Source organism: Polyergus mexicanus, unplaced genomic scaffold (genome assembly GCF_030449975.1).
Source record: "Polyergus mexicanus isolate NDT 795.1 unplaced genomic scaffold, iyPolMexi1.0 SCAF_7, whole genome shotgun sequence".
Classification (NCBI taxonomy): Eukaryota; Metazoa; Arthropoda; class Insecta; order Hymenoptera; family Formicidae; genus Polyergus; species Polyergus mexicanus.
In genome coordinates, this window is record NW_027223327.1 from 2,110,581 (window position 1) to 2,130,116 (window position 19,536).

Sequence of the window (19,536 nt, forward strand, 5' to 3'; positions counted from 1 at the left end):
ATAATCATTCCCTTACTCTTCTTAACACTTTTTAACTCTTCTTACGTGCCCTTGACCCTTGCGTTACGCTCTCGCTACTACGAGTCGAGTTGTTCGGGTTAATCTTAGGGGTCAATAGATCCCTTCAAGGGAATTTGCACCTGCGATGCCAGAAAGGTATATTTTGTTAGAAAGTGCCGATAAATTTGCGCCTGACTTACGGAGCGGAAGACGATTGCATCGTTTCGCGTTAAGGTACGGTCTTCAACAATCGTCCGCAGGAAACGAGTAGGGTGAGGGGGTAGGGGGGATATATCATCATCATCCGCGGACGGGAATTGCCCGTTCACCAGGCACTCCGCTCGTTTATATTCGCCTTTTCTTCTTGCCGATCATTGCCGACAGGAAGCACGCGGCTTTTCCACGCTGCAGATTCCGTGTTGGGTTTCAATCGAGAGACACCTTTCTTCGCCTCGCGAACGGGGTTCGATGGGAACCACGGTGAGATTTCGCACCGTTCGTCGGAGTGATATTACCTATTCGTTGTACTTTTTGCTCAGATATCATTTCCGGACACGTTGCCTAGAAACAGAGCTTCGAGAACGTCCATCAAACAGAGCAGATCTTTATATACTGTATATATTCCGCTAAATAAACGCGGGCAAAAAAGAATGCGATTCACAAGAGAACTGCCATCGGATATTACGAGCCCGATATATATATATATATATATATATATATATTCTCTCCCGTGACTTTCTTCCAGGAGTAATATGCAATGAGAAAAATCACGTTGTATATACAAATAAGGCGAAAACTAATATCGATAAATCTCACATTTTTATTTTAACTTCCGCGCGACCGGATTAATTCCAAAGACCGCGTGATCCCGCGATACGACATACTGATTACGATCTCAAGTATCATAAAGTTTGTTAAGCCTGCGATTTAGATTACGTGGACAATTTTACGCGCGCGCGCATCATTATTTAACAATAATTAATTCCCTTCCCTCTCTAGGTATGCCTTGGCGGGATAATTACATATCGTGAGAAATGTAATTATCGCGACTTCTTGTTTTGTTGCGATTTTATTTCGAGAGATAGAGAGAAGCAGCTCTCTTTCGTTTTTCCAGAACAATGACTTTTTGCGAAAAATTTCAATCAAAAAATATATACATATCGCTGTGATCATATCGCATTTTTGTATTTAACAAATTTTAACTATATTAAATAAATGTAAGCGTTTATCTGGATATTTTATTTTGTGATTCTTTTTTTTTATAAAACCTTATTATTCTCGAAAAAAGTTGCTCATCTGGGTTTCATTTCGCGACGATACATCTGCGATACATCATCCCTTTCTCGATGGGAAACTTAATGTTCCGACATGCGCAAAATGCGACCAACTTTTCGTGCTCTTTCATACGATTTCGTTCTCCTATCTCGCGACCGATCGATCGGCAAGATCCCTGCCCATTTGATTTTTAAAGATTATTTTATTGTCCATCTTTTCGGCAAAATTATCAAACTTGACGATTCGTGATCCGTGAATTACATTTCGAATTGCTCGAGTGAAATCTATTTACTTTCAGGATTATAAAATTAAATATTCCTTTACAGTCTGAACTTTTAGCATTAATTTCTATTATCAATATTAAACCGTATTGGCATTCTACAATATACTTATATAAAAAATCTGTTTTCCCAAATTATTTTTATCGTTATTGTAAAACCTTTTATACCTATTGTATATCTATTAACTTGAAAAAGCCATTAACATCATTTATTGTATTCACTGTCGTAAGATTTGACTTAAATTTGACATATATCGCATGTCCCAAACGATCCACACAAATTTTTGTGTTAACTTAATATAATGTGAATATATTAATTGGTAATGCCAATAGTATGTTAATATTTCAACACAAAATGAATGCAAGCTTCATAGTAATTTGAAATAAATTTTGTGTAACAACAATATATTTTTAATAATAAAATTAACATAGAAAAATATTATTTACAGTAGTCACTATCACTCCTATTGTAAAATAGAATCAACATTCTTTTCCGTAAATTTTAACAGATAATTCCTGTCATTAATAACACGGAACATTATCTATTATGTAAAATTAAAAATATGTGCACATTGTAGTATTTTTATATTTTTTTCAGTTGTTTTAATAATTTAACATTTGAGTTCAATTAACCCAACAACAATATATTAAATTAACACCTGAATGTGTTATATAGCTAATACAAAAGTATTTACCGGTATATTTTTTAACAAGAAAATATCAATTTTCCAACAATGTATAGATCTGCACGCGTTAACTTATTCACTCGAAAATGGACTTGCAAAGCTACAGAATTTCGTCGCGCGAGAGGAATGCATCGTGAAAGGTGAGAAAGGATATCGAAAGGATTGCAAGCGGCCTTAATTACAACGCCGGCGCTTTTTTTCCCGCGCTATCCTTTCTTCTTTGCAAATTAGTCATACATTATGCCGTCGTAATTGAACGGGCGTGGTTTGACGTGGATTAAGAACAATGTTGTTTTTTTCCCTTCGGGATTCTCTTACCATTTGCGAATAATACTGACCGTAAGCTGATGTAATTTACATTTTTGCCCGATATTAATGCAAGAAAGATAATATCATGGCGATTTGTATAAAATAGTAATTAGTTCGTGATTCTCAATAAATAAATAGAGAAAGAGAAAGAGAGAGAGAGAAAGAAATTGCGACCTGCAAATGTAAACAAATTGTATCTTAGACATGTCATTCCGTTGGAGCGATTCTATAATTGGGCAGAGGAAAATAAAATGCTCCTTATAATTAATATTGAGCTTGAGAAGTGTAAGGAAAAAAATATGAATATGTAAAGTAAAAATTCGAGCGAGATGCTAATTTATAATAATTCCTAATATCGAGCGTAATTTCTTGCTTGAAAAACATATATAAAATTTTATGCAACATACAAGCATTCATATCGCTAGAATGCATATAACGAATTCAAGACGTAAACGTAATAGACGTAATTTGTACAATCAAAACAAAAAATTTTATAAATTTATAAATCTATAAAAATATATTCATACTTTTCCTTCTAATTGAAAGTCTATTAGATATTTCCTTTATCTTTTTCATTTTTACAAACTGCTCTGCTAAAGATTACCGTCAACTTCATCTACCTCTCTATGACATTCTGGCTCGCTCAAGCACGCGTTTATGTCTAAAATTACTTATAGTACGATATTATTTAGCGTAATTTTAATTATTCATTTAACTAACTTTATTATTAAAATTCTTTATATCGATCCAGTTGGACTGCATTTTTTAGGATCGAGGACTATATGTCCTATAAGTTAGGCACATGTTTCTTTAAGGCACCACAATTCTTCTAATTCTTCTCTTAGCAAACTCTAAATTTACATTTAAATCGTTTAGTTGTGATATTCGGCGAAGAAAGTGCACATTTATATTTTAAAATTTATTATCAAAATTTGCTATAAAAAACTGATTCGGCTAATGACATTCACCATTTTGAACAAAAGATTCATCGCCGATTTTTCAAATAGGATTTACCTTCATTCTTGTTTGTCTTCAAATTTCATCTTCATATTTTTCGGTTCGTGAGAATGTTTATGAAAATTTATTTCGTGTACTGTAGTTTTGGATTAATCTAGAGTCACCGTAAGGGCGTAGCGGTTCTTAGTAGAATCGAATCTCGCGCGATTGAAAGTGAAATTGCAACCTCTCCAAGACTTTCGCTCTTATTCCGACGGCTCGAATTCACTCTTGTTCTTGAGTTGCAACTGCGAATCGATGAGAGACATTTTTTAAGTGAACTAGTCGCATTTGATAATCGGATTATCAAGACTCAGGTGTTGTTGCCGGGCGAGAGTGGCGGCGAGTTCGCGTCCCTTTGTTCCTCCTGGACGCTCTCTGGCCTGCTGGCCGTGCTGCTGGACCTCGAGCTGAGATTGTCCCGATCGCTAAAGTACGATGAGTCGCCTCGCTTTTCCTCCAGTTGGAGTTGCTGCTTGTCGTTCCTGAAGTCGTCAGTAGCGTGGCCCAACAGACCGGGGAAGTACGGTATGGCCTGTCGTTGCGAGGTGATCTTCCCCATGAAACTGCGGATCTCCTCGAAATAGGAATCGTCAGTCCTGGGAAGCTGACCGTGGTACCTCGATCTGACCTCATCCAGTATCGTAGGGCCATCCGCGTCATGCTTCTTCAAATGCCGGTCCAGATTGGTCTGCTGACCGAAGCATCTCTCGCAGAGCGGACACTTGAAGGGTTTCTCCTTGTTGTGGATGTTCCTGACGTGACGTTGGAGGTTACTCGAGATGCTGAAACTCCTCTCGCAGTACTTGCACTTGTACGGCTGTTCGCCGGTGTGCGTTCTCAGGTGTCTCGTTAAATTCGCCGATCTCGGAAAGACTTTGCCGCAGAATTTGCACGAGTATCTGTCCTTAGGCTTGAGACCGGCTTGCATGCTGATCGAGTAGGGTGACAAACTGGAGCTCTGTTGTTGTGGCTGCTGCTGTTGCTGTTGGTGCTGTTGTTGCTGCTGTGTGGTATGATTTTGCTGTTGATGCTGTTGCTGATGTTGACCGCCTGCTGGACTGATGGCTCTTGCCGTCAATTGCGAGGAGGAAGGTGAGGAGGTGGACGACGAGAATCTGTTGGGCGGCAGAGGTACCATCGTAGGTAACGCTCTGACCTGGATCTTTGGCAGATCGGGCACTGACGAGCCATGATGATGCGATCTGTACATTGCTTCCAGGACCAACGGGTGTACCGCATGATGCTGGGGAAAGAGCACCGTGTGATAGGGCAGATTACCGCCCGGACTGTTCTGGTTTAACACTTCGATCTCGTTCTGATTCTCGTCCCTAAGGCGCTCCTTCTTGTGATCGACGCGGAGATCGAGCGGCTCGCAGTCAAGATCATCCTGGTGATGCGACTGGGGTGGTCTGGCCGCGGGACTCATATGCGGCTGTTGCTGATTTGTAGGGCTCAACAGGCCACGACCGTGACCATGACTTAGGTCGTACGGCAGCTCCTCGACATCCGGCACACGGACGCTCAGGGGATAAATGCTGGCTTGCTTTGGGCTTATGTGGCCCGGCATCTTTCTTGGACTCGAGTCCTTCTCCCGCATGGCTGGAGGATACTTCGGGTCGTGCAGCAACGTCGGGGGCAGGGTGATGCTACCGAGGTATCCGTTCATCACACTGTCTCTGTCACTCGGTCTTGCTCCTACTCTTCGCTTGAGATGATCTGAAATATCGCACGTTTGTGATTAGCGTTAATAAAATTTCATGAAAATTATATTTTTAATCTGAAATTAATTTACAGGTAATGCATCATATCTTTCTGATATTAATATACATATATACAGAATGTATTCCGTACATTGGTGATACAACCGGGAAAATAATGATTTTACATGAAAAAATAAATCGCAAATGTATAATAAGATTTGTTCATATAAGGTTTTTTTTACAAAGAGAAAAACTGATATTGAAATATAAAAAATAAATACATATTTACATCTTTTTAAATTTAAATGACTTTTAATGTTTTTGAGCTTCTTGACATAAATACATTAATACGTAAATATCAAAATACAAGAAGGGGGGGAGGGGGGGTCGCATCAAAATTTAAAATAATTTAAGTTACATCGAAAAATGTTGTGTATAAAATATCTGGAGTCTATTTTTTAGTGAAGAAAATGTATCTTTTTATACATATGTAAATAATTACTATTACTATTCAAGATAAATACGACAATGTATAATAAGAGATTGTTAGACATTCAAAAAATGCTTAAAAATGTCATCCATTTTTTTATCTTAATTTTGTTGAAAACAAAGTCTCGCATAAAAAAAATTTTTTTTTACAATTTTACTTATATTTTCATATGGAATTATTATCACCAAGTATACGGGATATTCTGTATACATGTCAGTAAAGTATTAAAATGTAATACATATTTAATAATAATTTCAATAATACAATTACATTCCTCTTATTATTCGTGAATTTAGCACTAATCACATATATATTGCAATTATATTACTAATCATACTTTCGATACCTAAACTTGTATGACTTTGTCATATCAGAGGGAAAGTTAGGATTCTCTAATCTACCAAATGATGGATCTTTGATACGACTAATTATTATATGTAAATATATGTGTGTATGTAACAAAGTATATAAACTATAAAATTTATATACATATATTATTTATATGTCTGATTTAAAAGCATAATAATATTATACGTTAAAATAAAATAAGTTTGACCAATTCAAACTCCTTAATTGAGCGATGATAAAATTCAGGATTGACAAGACAACGGCAAAAAAAAAAAAAAAAAAGAAATGAAAAATATATTGAGTAACGCAGACATAGACGGTGTTAAATAAATTTTAAGGTCACGCCCGATTACGACATCTAAAACGTCAGTCAAAAGTTATTGAATATACCAATCTGTGGCATCGTCAGATAGACACAACCGATTATTAGAGATACATATCGCGCGTAACATCGACCGGTTGACAAGCGAGTCTCGCCGTTTGTGCTTCATAAATCAAAAACCTATCGTGCGTGCTCTCTTGGATTTCTTTCTTCGTTCGGCGATAGATCAGATTATAGCGAGCCGAGAGAGAAGAATAGAGGAGCATTATAGGACTGCTAGAAAACGACGCGATTTGAAAACATTAGTGAAAGGATCTCTCTGTCTCTCTCTGTCTCTCTCTCTTTTTCCTTTTTCTATCGACATCGACATCATCGTTACTTGATCGCGAAAGAAGCGGTGAAAGATAGTGAAAAAGAGAGGGGAACATAACGGGATTCGATAAATCAAGGCATCAATCGCGTTTGTGATAAATGTGTCTTCGGCCCGAGGCTATACGGCAAGGATTTTAGAAGCCGAAGAAATCGATCTCCCGGGCAAATCAAACTGCTCGCATTTTTACCACTTGACGTCAGACATATCGGGGCTTGAAAAAAAAAAAAGATATAGATGGAACACCTGCGAACAGATACGCAAGATGTGTCTATCAGATTTTTGCGATCGCACGTATTATGGATCATTGAATCGAGTATCGTTTTCGTTTGCTCTTTCTCTCTCTCTCTCTCTCTCTCTCTTGCATTCTATCTCTCCCTTTCTAAATGCTTCTCCATTTCGTTCCGGCGCGTGCTTCGAGCTCTGTAGCGCCCGCTAATTGACAGAATTTTATTAATGAATCACTATCATACGCGCAATTAATTTTATCTGAGATTTTCTCGTCAGCGAACAAAGTTCTCCACAAATTCTTCCGCGATATGTAACGAAATAACGGTATCCGTGTAACAATCCAATCAATATATCTGTAAGAAAGGGACATTGGATAATTGTCCGATTTATTTTGATGTACACATTCTACTTTTGTCACATGGTTAATACGCTTTAAAGAGGAAATAAAATCTGGAATAGAGCAAAAAAGGGAATATTTAAAGAGACGAAGAAAAAAATACACAACGTTCAAATGTATGATGATGAATTATTGATTTTTATATTAATACGCTACATTTATATATATATCAATGAAATGTAGATAAAATATAGACAGATATAACAGAAATAATGTATAAAATTGAACATCTAATTTTTTTTTTTTTTCGTTGGTTTTAGGAACACAATAAGTGTCTGTATTTTTAGTTCTGCTTGTTTCTGTCATATATTTAATTGCTGCAAAATACAAATACAATAGAAATAGTATGTAAGATTTAAAACATCTGATTACATATAGATTTTAAAAATATAATATGTATTTTTAACTCTTGTTTCTTCTATTATTCGCCCATCTACAAGTATTAACATATTCCAGTTCGAAATATTTAATTTACGGAAAAATGAAAAAAAAAAAAACAGATAATTTTTCGCTGATTATGCGTTTCGAAGATCGCTATTATAATTCGGCTTACAATGACGCAGATGCGTTGAGATCACCGCTCTTCTTGCGAGCGTTGATGTCTCCATCTACGTATGGCAGGAAGGCGAGTATATTTTATCTTCAATCGCCACGTGCCATCGAGCTAAATGTAGAAACGCGAGAAGCGCTTTTATTGCAAATCGCGGACATATCTCGCTGTGATTACGTATTGTTCTTTTTTTTTTCTTTTTTTTTTTGAGAGAGAGAGAGAGAGAGAGTATGCGTGCACTTTAATAGGAATATAAAGCATAATATAAAGTCGCGAGTTATCAAAAATGTGGAATTTAATACAACAAAAAATATGATGTAATATTAATGTACAATATATTAATTTATTAATAAATTTTAAATGTTAAAATCATTATAATGTTTAAAGAAAAGAGAAGAGAGAGAGAAAGAATTACATGTTATATATAAATTATTTTCTAAATGTTCTTTAATATAAATTATTATAAATAAATAATAAAAACTTTTCAATATAAATTATTTAAAATATATAAATAATAACATAATATATATAAAATTAAGCATGGTATGTGCTATAAATATGATATAATTCTATTAAAAAATGGAAGCTACAATATATACAAAAAGAAAAGTAACTTCATTGCGAGAGATTTATAGCGTGAGTGAAAAGTATAATTCTCGATTCACGCTCATATAAATTAATTGTTACGTATACATATATGGTGATTTGAAAAATCTCTTAAGAGATGATGTAGTAGATGCAAGCGATTGACGCAACAATTTAATAATCCCTATTATCGGACTGTAAACACGTCTGGATCTCGTAGATCACGATGATCGTTTATCGATCGACGGCATCGCTGTGTGTACCGTTTCGCGCTCGATCCAGTTTACGAACCAGAAACTAATCTACTCCTCACCGCGATTTGTGTCCACTCCGGCGAAAGAGAAACTCCGCTACGTGCGTTGTCAGAGCGGGTAGGTAAAGCGGAAAAAGAGCGGCGACGCGTAAAAGGAGCGGACGCTCGTGCAAAACAAGACTACGCTTCGTCCAACTAAATAATAGTGAAAAGCGTTAATTATGGACGTGTTGCGACGACGACGAGGATGTCTTTTAACACGCGATTTAACCAGCGAACGAAGTCGAAAGTGCGCGCGCGTGTATTACCTGACGCGGATCGTCGATTTTTTCGCACTACAGAAAATGCGCCGCGTTTTCGCGCGTCCCGAAGAAAGTGATAGTAGTAGAGCGTGTGTCGTCCGGCATGAGATCCGGTCGATTAAGCTCGATTTACATGTACTTTCCCTCGTGCGTTCGCTCATGTAATAATACTTTACCGTACCGGAGAGAAACTTTCGCGAGCGGACGCATCCTCGGGCGACGCCCCGTCAAATTCGGGAAGGCGGAAATTAAGGTGATGCGCAATGAAATACGCTGGGGTCTCTCCTTTTCGTTTTAAACTTTATGACGAATAAGTTAAATTTCAACAGGATGTCTGCTCAAATCTTGTAAAAAAAAAAATTCCTTAATCTCCCAGATATTTTTGTTCAAAATTACGGGTAAGGAGAATATTTTCAAGATTTTTTAGTGCAACCTTTTTAAAATAAATTTCTTTTTTAATGTCTTTGACTCATATAAATGAAGGAAACACATGAAGCCATTTAAAGTTTCAAGTGCTAGATTTGCAAATATATTAAAAAACAAAAAAACTGAATGGCTTTTGTAAACATTTATCACTTGCATTTTTATTTTTATATTACTAAAAATTACAATAAAGAATATATACTGTATATTCAATACTTTATTAAGACATTGAATATATAAACAGAGATAAATATATATTTATAATATATTTAAAACACATAATTTTTTCACAACTTGGCTCATTGACGGATCGCCGACTGTTTGCAATATAAGAATAAAATTATCAAGGAGAGAATTTTTCAAAAAATTTTCCGAGTTCCAGTAAAATATTATAAGAATTATCTGATTTTTTCCAGATGCAAAAAGAATCTTTGAGAATTCCAGGTTTTCCATGTTTTTTCAGAGAGTAGACATTCTGATCAATATTACTTTTCAATATACTATCGATTGCTATAATCAATGTATCGAATCAACGTTGAAAGAGCTCATAAATCTCGTTTTCCCTTTTCTAAGAAAATCTTCGTCTGTCAGAACCTAAATACTAAATGCTACCTTTGACAGAGAGAAAATATATAATGCAATCGCGCGCGCGCGCGCGCGCGAGAAAATAATCAAAAAATAAAATATTAGATGATCGATTCTTATCTAATGCAAACGCTTCTCGATCACCTTTTAATTAGGTTCGTTTTAAAAATCTACATTCTCTTTCTTTCTCTCAAATGTAGTTTCACTGAGAGTGAGTAATGTCCACGGGAAACGGCGGCCAGTTACGGGAGGAGAAAAATAAGAAAAGAAAGAAAGAGAAAGAGAGAAAAAGGGAGCGTGCGGTCGGCGAAAAGATTGACGTCTGTTACGTGAATCAAGCTGGTGGAGACTGACGTTTCTCGAGATCTCCCGAGATGTTGGCAGCCGCGCGCGCGATCCAGTTTTCGGTTTCTAGAAAGTCGGGATGAGCCCGGGCGTGGTTTGTATGTATCTCTCTCTTCCCGCTCCCGGTCCGTCTCCCTGTCCCTGTTCCTTCCCTCGCTACATCGTCCTTACTGGTATGATTTCTCTGCCGACATTCACCTACGTGTACGATAAGTGCTTCTTCAGGGCCGCATGTACCTCGATTTTATATAGAGTATAATATCTCTATCGGTTCATTCGCCATTATTATATGGTGGAGAGTAGAACTACCTGTCTCAAGTATAAATCTAAATTCATCTAAAATTAAATGAATTTATATTTATATATACGTGTATTTATGTGTACATATATTTTTAATTTTTATTAAATTATATTTATATGTTTCTCTCATTAACTCTGTTATTTTTTAAAAAGAAATTTTCTTTTAAATTTCATCGAATAAAGAGCTCTTACGTACTAGTAAAAAAAATTTTAGAGAGAAGCAAAGAGGGCAAAAGAAAAGTAACAGCAAAATTTTAAATGAAACGATGATTCGATTCTTATACGATCTTAAAACTCTAATTAATTTGAATATTTTTTACTCGAAACATTGACATATTTGAAGTATTATATAAACGCGCGTGTTTATTTTATTATTGTATTAATAAATGTCTAGAAATTAATGTAAATCGTTATAAATATTTATTTAAATAAATAAATAAATTACGCTTAAAATATGATAATCTTTTGATTGAAATAAAATTATTACGAGCGCTTCTGTGATTGTCGATATATTCGTTATTATAAAAAAAAATGCTTCCAATAAAAGATATTAAGATTAATGAAATGTTTAAGAAAGTGCACGTAAGAAATTTTAATCGCTGTTTTATTTAAAATCTTGTAACTTTGCTATCCTTCTTTTTTATTCCTTCTTTTACTCCTTACAATAAAAGTCAAATTTTGCTTACTACATCTCGTTGTCAGATCATTTCTTTGTGGATCGCAAGCGCGATGATTATTTTCACTTTAATTAATCCCCGCGTGTAACGGGATAAACGTCGGTCATGTAACGCATATTTATCCACTTGTTATCCAAACGAGACACGTCCCTGGATCGCTTGTCGTGCACGAAAAAGATTTTAATCGACCGTTTTTTCTCGCGTATGACGTAATTCCTCTTTCTTCGATCGTGCGAAGAAAGCGAGGAAAAGAGTCGAGCCGAGCTCAAAAGAAGAAAGCGCCTATTTTCTTCTCGATTACATATATTGTGTACATGGTAGGCATTTTTTAATACTTGAATTATTCTCTAATAATAATCCCAAATTACTACGAGTATTGCGCGACCTAAATTTCACCATTGTTACTGGTACCACTAATATTTTCTTTCCTTTCGAAGACATAATGTCCATACCGTCTCATCATGATGATATTAAGAGTCACCAGTAATAATAAACTCGGCAAAAATTTAAAATAATTTTATTTTATTTTTTTATATATTTAATTATAGCGGAAAGTTTGGTAAAACCGGGTAGGCGGGTCAAACTGGATACCCCTGTTTTTTTCGTAATAAGTGTTGCTATCTTGTATTATTAATTGTAGATTCACGCCATCATTATTTTAAAACAAACCGTGCCCCTGTGTACACAATATTTCTTTTTTAATAGAAATTCAAAGTTTTTAGCTCAAAAAAGATCGATATCGAGGCAAGAATCGAGTCGTTATGGATTTTTTCTAAACAGAGCATCTGCTTCGGCAAATGCAGCATTGCATTCTGTACATATTAGAGAGTATATCATATCAGTTTTGATCGGCACTTTGTATGTCGGCATATACAATCGCCTTATTTGTTATTTTCCTTGTGTTGGGGCAAAACCGGTTACTCACACATCTCATGTAATGAAAAGAGCAAGAACTGTTATCCTGACTTTGTCTCCCTACAAAAAGTTGGAAACGAAAACTATCACTCGGAAAAAGAAACCACTAAAAAAAAAAAAAAAAAGAAAAGCTTTTTGAAACCCCTAAAGTTAAAAAGTTAAATAAGGAAATCCTGCAGCAATGTCGAACAAGAGGATAACTTTATATTTGTGATTTTTGTCAATAGAATATATCTTTATATTGTATTTTGATTAAGATAAATCTAGATTTCACGTAATTACACGATGTTTGACTTCTCCACAAAATCTTACTATTCTTAGTAAGAAAAATTTTTTTTTTCAACAAGTAGCCTTATTTTCTCACAGTTCAAAGTTCACTAAGGACTATTAAAGATCGGCAAAATTTTTTTTACTCTCAGATTTTTCGTAAGAAAACAAATCCACGAAACTACCCGGTTTTATATATAGTGTTCTTTTTAAAGTAATAAAATTTTCCTTTTTTTTATTTCCTCTTCTCTCCTCTCGTCTCATCTTGGCCCTCGCGCGAAACGCCTTTCACAAGAACATCTTACGTCGTGCGCGTATATGCATCGGATTCTCTTTAAATTTAAATTTTAATTTTAATTCTCAATTCAAATTATTTTTTTTCTTCCTGAGAGGAAGTATATTGCCCAAATGTGCATCGTCGTTGTTTCAATCGGCCATTTTTTTTCTCGACCCTGATGATTTCTTTCTCCCGTCCCTTTCATTGGCATTCTAAAAACGGCGTGTGAGGAATTGAAGGAAGAAAGAAAGAAAATAAAAAAGCATATCGATCCGCGCGTATCCCCCCCCTTTTCGCTCTCTGGATCCGCGTATGTGAATCCTGATCGTTCCCATCGATAAGCCGGCCAAGAAATGCCGACATTTAATTACGACACGCGCGCGCGCCGTTTTAAGGTACCGCCCTGTCGGAGAGATAAAGTGCGTCGCACGTCGCTAAATTGATATATTGCGCGGCGCGAGAATATTACTTTCGAGTGTGCGAGAGACAATTGAAAGGGAAAAAAAAAAAAAAAAAAAAAAAAAAAATTTGTGATTAAGCGTATATAAATATATGCATGCACGTATTTTGACAGCCTTCGTAAATGAATATAAATATTTTAAACTATAGACATTTTTTTTTAATTGCATATTTTTTTGTTCCTCTTATTAAATTTAGGAATGTATATGTGTGTGTGTGTGTATTTTTTTTTTTTATTTCTTTACGATTTTAGATGAATGTAGTAACATTTTTTCATATTTTTTCTTTAGAACTTTTCTAATTGATTATAATAGTAAAATATATTTTTATAATGGTAAAATATATTTTTTGCGTTTTTATAAAATTTTTTATGGAGAAATTTAGAAAAAATCTTTTTTATATAAGTCTCTTTGTACAATATATATGTACATAATGCAATTTTAACCGCATGTTCTTCCTCTCGTAGGAAACCACAGAAGAGTACAAAAGTGCATCATCTCTCGCACTCGCTGCTGATACTTCTACCACTATATGTTACCAGACATCTCTCTTGTCCAATTATTACTATATTACTATATTACTGGAAGCGCGCAGCTGTCTTTATAAACTTGTGAAATACAGCGTGTAATGGGAAAAATTGACTAGCTCTAAAGAAATATATATTCATTATCTTGAAAGCAAGTAAATAGTTTCGCCTACTTCATCTCTCGCGTCTATCTCATTATCATTATCGTGTTACAGCAACACACGAGCGCACATAGATAGAAAAGAGCAACCGCAAGTTTTGCCCGTTTGGTGGACCTCACGGAACGAATTTAATTATGGTCTAAATGATAGCTATAATGATGATATATTAATCTGAAAAAAATTTCAAGTTAAGCATAGGAACGGTTTCGGAAATATGAAGAGTCAAAGTTATTAAAATGGACAAGCGAATCGAACGGTTTGTGATAGATGAGAAAAAAATATGTATTTCATAAAGTGACTTTAAAATGACTTTAATGACTTTTTTTTTAAATGTTAATTTAATAAAATAAGTATAAATATAAATTATAAATATTAGGTATATGTATAAGTATACGTTCTGCAAAATATTCGAGGACGATGTTTACCCAGAGTACATGTCATAATTGGTAAATTACTAATTTTAAGTCAAAATTCAAGATGGCGGAAGCGTTATGGCGGTTTTGGTTGTTAACATTCGAATGAAATCAATCGAAACCGCATAAATTAATAAAAAATATGAATAAGATATGCAAATAATTCATTCCAAAGATTCACAAATAATCATATATGTGAAACGAAAGATCAGATTCCATTATATTGTAATGTAAATATTTCAATAATATGTAAGCCATGTCACGATACTAATCTATGAAAAGGTTTTCTTCTTTTCTTCTTCTTTTTTTACTTTTTTGTTTTTCTTTTTTCTTTTTTTTACTTTTCTGTTTTTTTTTTAAATTATTTTTTAACGTTTTAACAGAACTTATTTTATTAAATCAACATTTTAAAAAAAGTCATTAAAGTCATTTTAAAGCCATTTTACGAAATGTTTTTTTTTCATCTATCACAAACCGTTCAACTCACTTGTCCATTTTAACAACTTTGACTGTTCATATCTCCGAAACCGTTCCTATGCTCAACTTGAAATTTTTTTCAGATTAATATATCATCATTAGCTATCATTTAGACCACAATTCAATTCACTCCGTAAGGTCCATCAAACGGGCGAAAAAATAGTCGTTTTTGCGGTTGCTCTTTGGCTTAAATTTAACGATATATCGCATGTCCCAAACAATCCTCACAAGTTTTTGTGTTAATTTAACGTAGTATGGATATATTAAATTGTGGTACTAATAATGTTAATATTTCAATACAGAATGTATATCAAATGAAAACTTCATAGTAATTTGAAATTTGAATATTTTATGTAAAATCAATATATTTTTAATGATGAAATTAACTTGGAAAAATGTTATTGATGATCTGTAGTCATTTTCACTCCTATTGTAGAATAAAAACAACATTTTTTTTTTGTAAATTTTAACAGATAAATCCTGTCATTAATAATATAAAATATATCTAAAACATATCTGTGTAAAATTAAAAATAGGTGTACATTATGTTATTTTTACACATTTTTTTAGTCGTTTTAATAATTTAACATTTGAGTTCAATTAACGCAACAGCAATATGTTAACATATAAATGTGTTAAATATTTAACACAAAAATTTTAACCGGCATATTTTTTAACAAGAAAACATAAATTTTTCAACTGTATCTTATCACGCTTGTAAAGAGACGATGTAGCGCGATCACGTAACGCATGTCTTCTTCGTAGAAGAAAGAAAAATCGTTATTACGCGAAGCACTTGAGTTTATCGGGCTCATTAGTCGCTATGATTCATCGGAACGCGTATGCGATGGGCCGTTCGGTGAAAGGATGTATACAATGGATACAAAGGATATTCGCACATATGCGGAATCATTTTACCGCCGGTTAAAGCCGGGAGCACATAGATCTGCGTAGTATAATATCTTTCGAGCGAACAATCGTGTGAAAATTTCGATTTAGATTTGTAGCGGGGATATAAACTTAAATCAATAGAGAAAAAATTTCAACAGTTTATTAAAATGAATATCCAACAGTTTAAAAAAATGAATATCCAATATTTGAAAATATCTACTTGATAAAGTGGAATAATTGCTTAAATAGCAGCATGCTCTTTAAAAAAAGTCATATATATACACTACTCAAGAAAAAATAGGCAACACTTTTCATACCGTAAAAATTGGGCTATTTTTAAACCGCTGAACGAAAAATCGATCACTCGATGAAAAATTATCGTAGATAAAAGATTAAAAAAACATTTTGAAGCTTGAAATTTCAACTTTAACACCCTATCGGTGATTTAAAAAAATTTTTTTATTTTTCTTGTTGTGTGCTTTAAAAGAGAAAAGCCATTGTTTTGTTTCTTAAAATTATATATTCTTCGCACTTTGAAGCTCGATAAAAAAATTTCTTCTCAAAAAAACTCAACTCAAGTTCCATAAACTACAACATTTTGCCTACAAAATGCTTTTTTTAAATTTTCCTACTTTTTTTTTTACCAAATTACACAATTTTGAAACTGAACCTGTATTTTTAGATGCCGATACTTGACAAAAAAATTGAAAAAGCATTTTAAAGCTTGAAAAAAATTTTCTATTTTCTCATTTCTAGAAAATGACCAGGTTTAGATTCAAAATCGTGTAACTCGGTCAAATGGTATGAAAATTTTTAAAAAAACATTTTGTAGGCAAAATGTAGTTTATGAAACTTGAGTTGAATTATTCGAGAGAAATTTTTTTATCAAACTGCAGAGTGTCAAAAATATATAATTTTAAAATACAAAACAATGGGTTCTTTTTTAAAACACAGAATAAGGAAGATAAACAAATTTTTTAAATCACCGATAGGGTATTAAAGTTGAAAATTCAAGCTTCAAAATGCTTTTTTTAATTTTCTTGTCTACGATGATTTTTCGAATTTCAGCGGTTTGAAAATAGCTCAATTTTTAGGGTATGAAAAGTATTTCCTATTTTATTTTATTTTATTTTTTTTGGAGTAATGTGTATTTTAAATATATTGTTTAATATGTTATCATATAAAAATGCGTATCTTCTCACCTTCCCTATTTTTTTTTTTAAATCTTACGATCATATATCATATACAAATCGCGTTGGTACGATTGGTATGATAAGTAACATTATAGTTATACGATTTTCGAAATCTCGCAATTTCTACTATATAATACTATATAATACTATATACTATATAATTTTCAGAATTATATAAATAAAAAATTAAATATATATATATATATATATGAAAAAAATATGTTATATTAAAATTAATCTAAATACTAAAACCGCAGCTTTAATTATTTTCATTTTCAACCCGATTAACGCGCGTTTAACAGGTGACAATAATCCGCGAAGGGAATGCGCGCGGTGAAAGGTCCTGGCTTTCAAAAGACGCCACGCATATCAAGAGAAATTGTGGAACGTTTAAACTTTTAAATGTTGCTCTCAGTTCGGCCGACATCGTTCATTATTCATGGATTTCGCGCCGCTACGAGGCGCGGCACAACGCACGCGGGAATTAATTCGCCGACGACGTATTGTGTCGGAAGGTATACGCGGATTGCTACACGCGCGTACGCGTGCACCGACGATTATTATTTATGATTTCGCGGATCGTATAAAAATGCGCCCGAATGCGTGTGTCGTCCGGGACGTGTGCACGGTAGTTCACGTGCGCGGCGCCCACGCGCGCTTGTCTCTCGCCTCGTTTCTTTATGTCATTGTAGCTGGTAGCCTTGCCAATAACGCGTGCAATTCGCATTGTATGGTTGCGTCCGCTCGTAAATATGCCTCTCCAGGTGCTCGCTTCCTAGAAAAACCCGGGATTTCTTTCTCGGAAAGAAAAATCAGGGAATTCTCATGGAATTTCGTCGGAACTCGGGGAATTTTTTAAAAAATTGTCTTTTTCATAATTTTGTTCTTATATCGCGCACTAAAGATAAAATTTTTTTAAATCAAATAAATAAAAAAAGATACATTTTGTTAATTTTGAATTTTTTATTTAACATAAATTATATACTTTGTTTCCAGAAATGTTTTGTTATATTAAATAAATTATTAGTTGCTTGTAATAAAAATTATAATTTTAAAATATATTATTTAAAATTTCAATATAAAGAGAATATTTACATTTGAAGATAAAAAATTGTGTATTAAAATAAAGAAAACCTATGGTCTCTTGAAACAAAATCTGAAACAAATCAAAAATTAAAAGATGTTTTTTTAAAGGAAATAATTTAGTATAATAAAGATAAACAATTTTTAATATTTTAGCGTATTCGATATGCACATTCTTAATTACAATCTTAAATGATAAAAAAATTAAAAATGTTGCGCAAATGAAAAAAACGCTTATCTTACGAAAGGCATACAATTCTTTTCAGTGGATTTTCTCAAATCTAACATTTGAAACTCAAATAGCTCTTTATATATTTTTCCTTTGTGTAAATGCAAACGCACTCACAATAAAATAAAAATAGTTTTAAAAAATTGCATTTAAAAATTCTCTAATTTTACCTGAAATTTTGAACAGAAATACTTGTAAGATTAGAAATATTCTTAGGAAATATTTTAAATTTGAGTAGACATCCTGTTCTTTTTTTATGACGACTCATTTTCTCTCTTTCGAAGGATTTTGTGTTTTATGTCTCGAGTCGAGATTTGACGTTTTACACGCAATCAATTTTCCGCACCATATAATTATTTCTCTCGCAGATAAAGCGACAAGATAGATAGATATTTGCACGATAACATGATTATATAAGGGGTATCGTATTATTATAGTTTGAATAGAACCGCGCTTTTGAAAACGTGCGTACAGATCTAAACAAGTTGTTCAGACATCTCTTTCTGTAGATCAATATTTATTATTTTTAGCACGTGTTTTCCTTGACAGCAGAAAATTGAGCTAATGAATAAGAAATCCAATATATAAATATATCTTTGTGTCAAATCGACAAACATATTAATTCACTAGTGTATATCCTTAAGCGTACTCTTCTTTGCGCTTTAATAGAGAAGAGACAGTTTAAGAGGCAGTTTAAGAGATCGGTCTTGTATCCATTATTTTTTATTCGCACTCTCACGAAGTCTCGACGCGAGAGATTTGTGAATGTTCGCGGCGTCGGAATGAATTATGTGCGTGTCACGCATGTGTACGTGTACGTGTCAGGGGATTCTTTTTCCTACGAAAGTTAAATTAATGGCTCTTTAATCTACCAGCGACGTTTCGCGTAAATCGAAAGATGATAGACGGCGCGTGACGACCGCAGTCAATCTATGTAAATCGGTTCTAATCGACGGCCTGGCTTCTTGGAAACCGGCAGGCCTGGGACGGGACCTATTTGGAAGAGTAACCTGCCTTTTACGCGCCAAGTATCTCGCGCTATATTTATCAGACGCACTATTCACGTATATACTTTTCTGCTTTCTTTCTTCGTCTCTTATCTCGAGATAGAAAATAAAAATTCATTGCATGCAACACGGTTAATTATATAAAGACAAGCTTCCTTAATTGAATGGTCAACCGGCGAAGGTAAATGATAAGATGATATTGCAATTAAAA

The 19,536-nt window shown here is 33.9% G+C and overlaps 1 protein-coding gene across 1 annotated transcript in view; it reads right to left on the minus strand.

Annotated features, from left to right (window-relative positions):
* Nucleotides 1–3,073: 3,073 nt before the first annotated feature.
* Nucleotides 3,074–19,536, minus strand: part of LOC138934858 (histone-lysine N-methyltransferase PRDM16) — a 31,706-nt gene continuing 15,243 nt past the window's right edge. The window contains exon 2 of the mRNA XM_070298989.1: nucleotides 3,074–5,265. Coding sequence (XP_070155090.1) covers nucleotides 3,860–5,215 — 1,356 coding nt within the window. The 5' untranslated portion in view covers nucleotides 5,216–5,265 and the 3' untranslated portion in view covers nucleotides 3,074–3,859. The remainder of the gene's footprint in view (nucleotides 5,266–19,536) is intronic.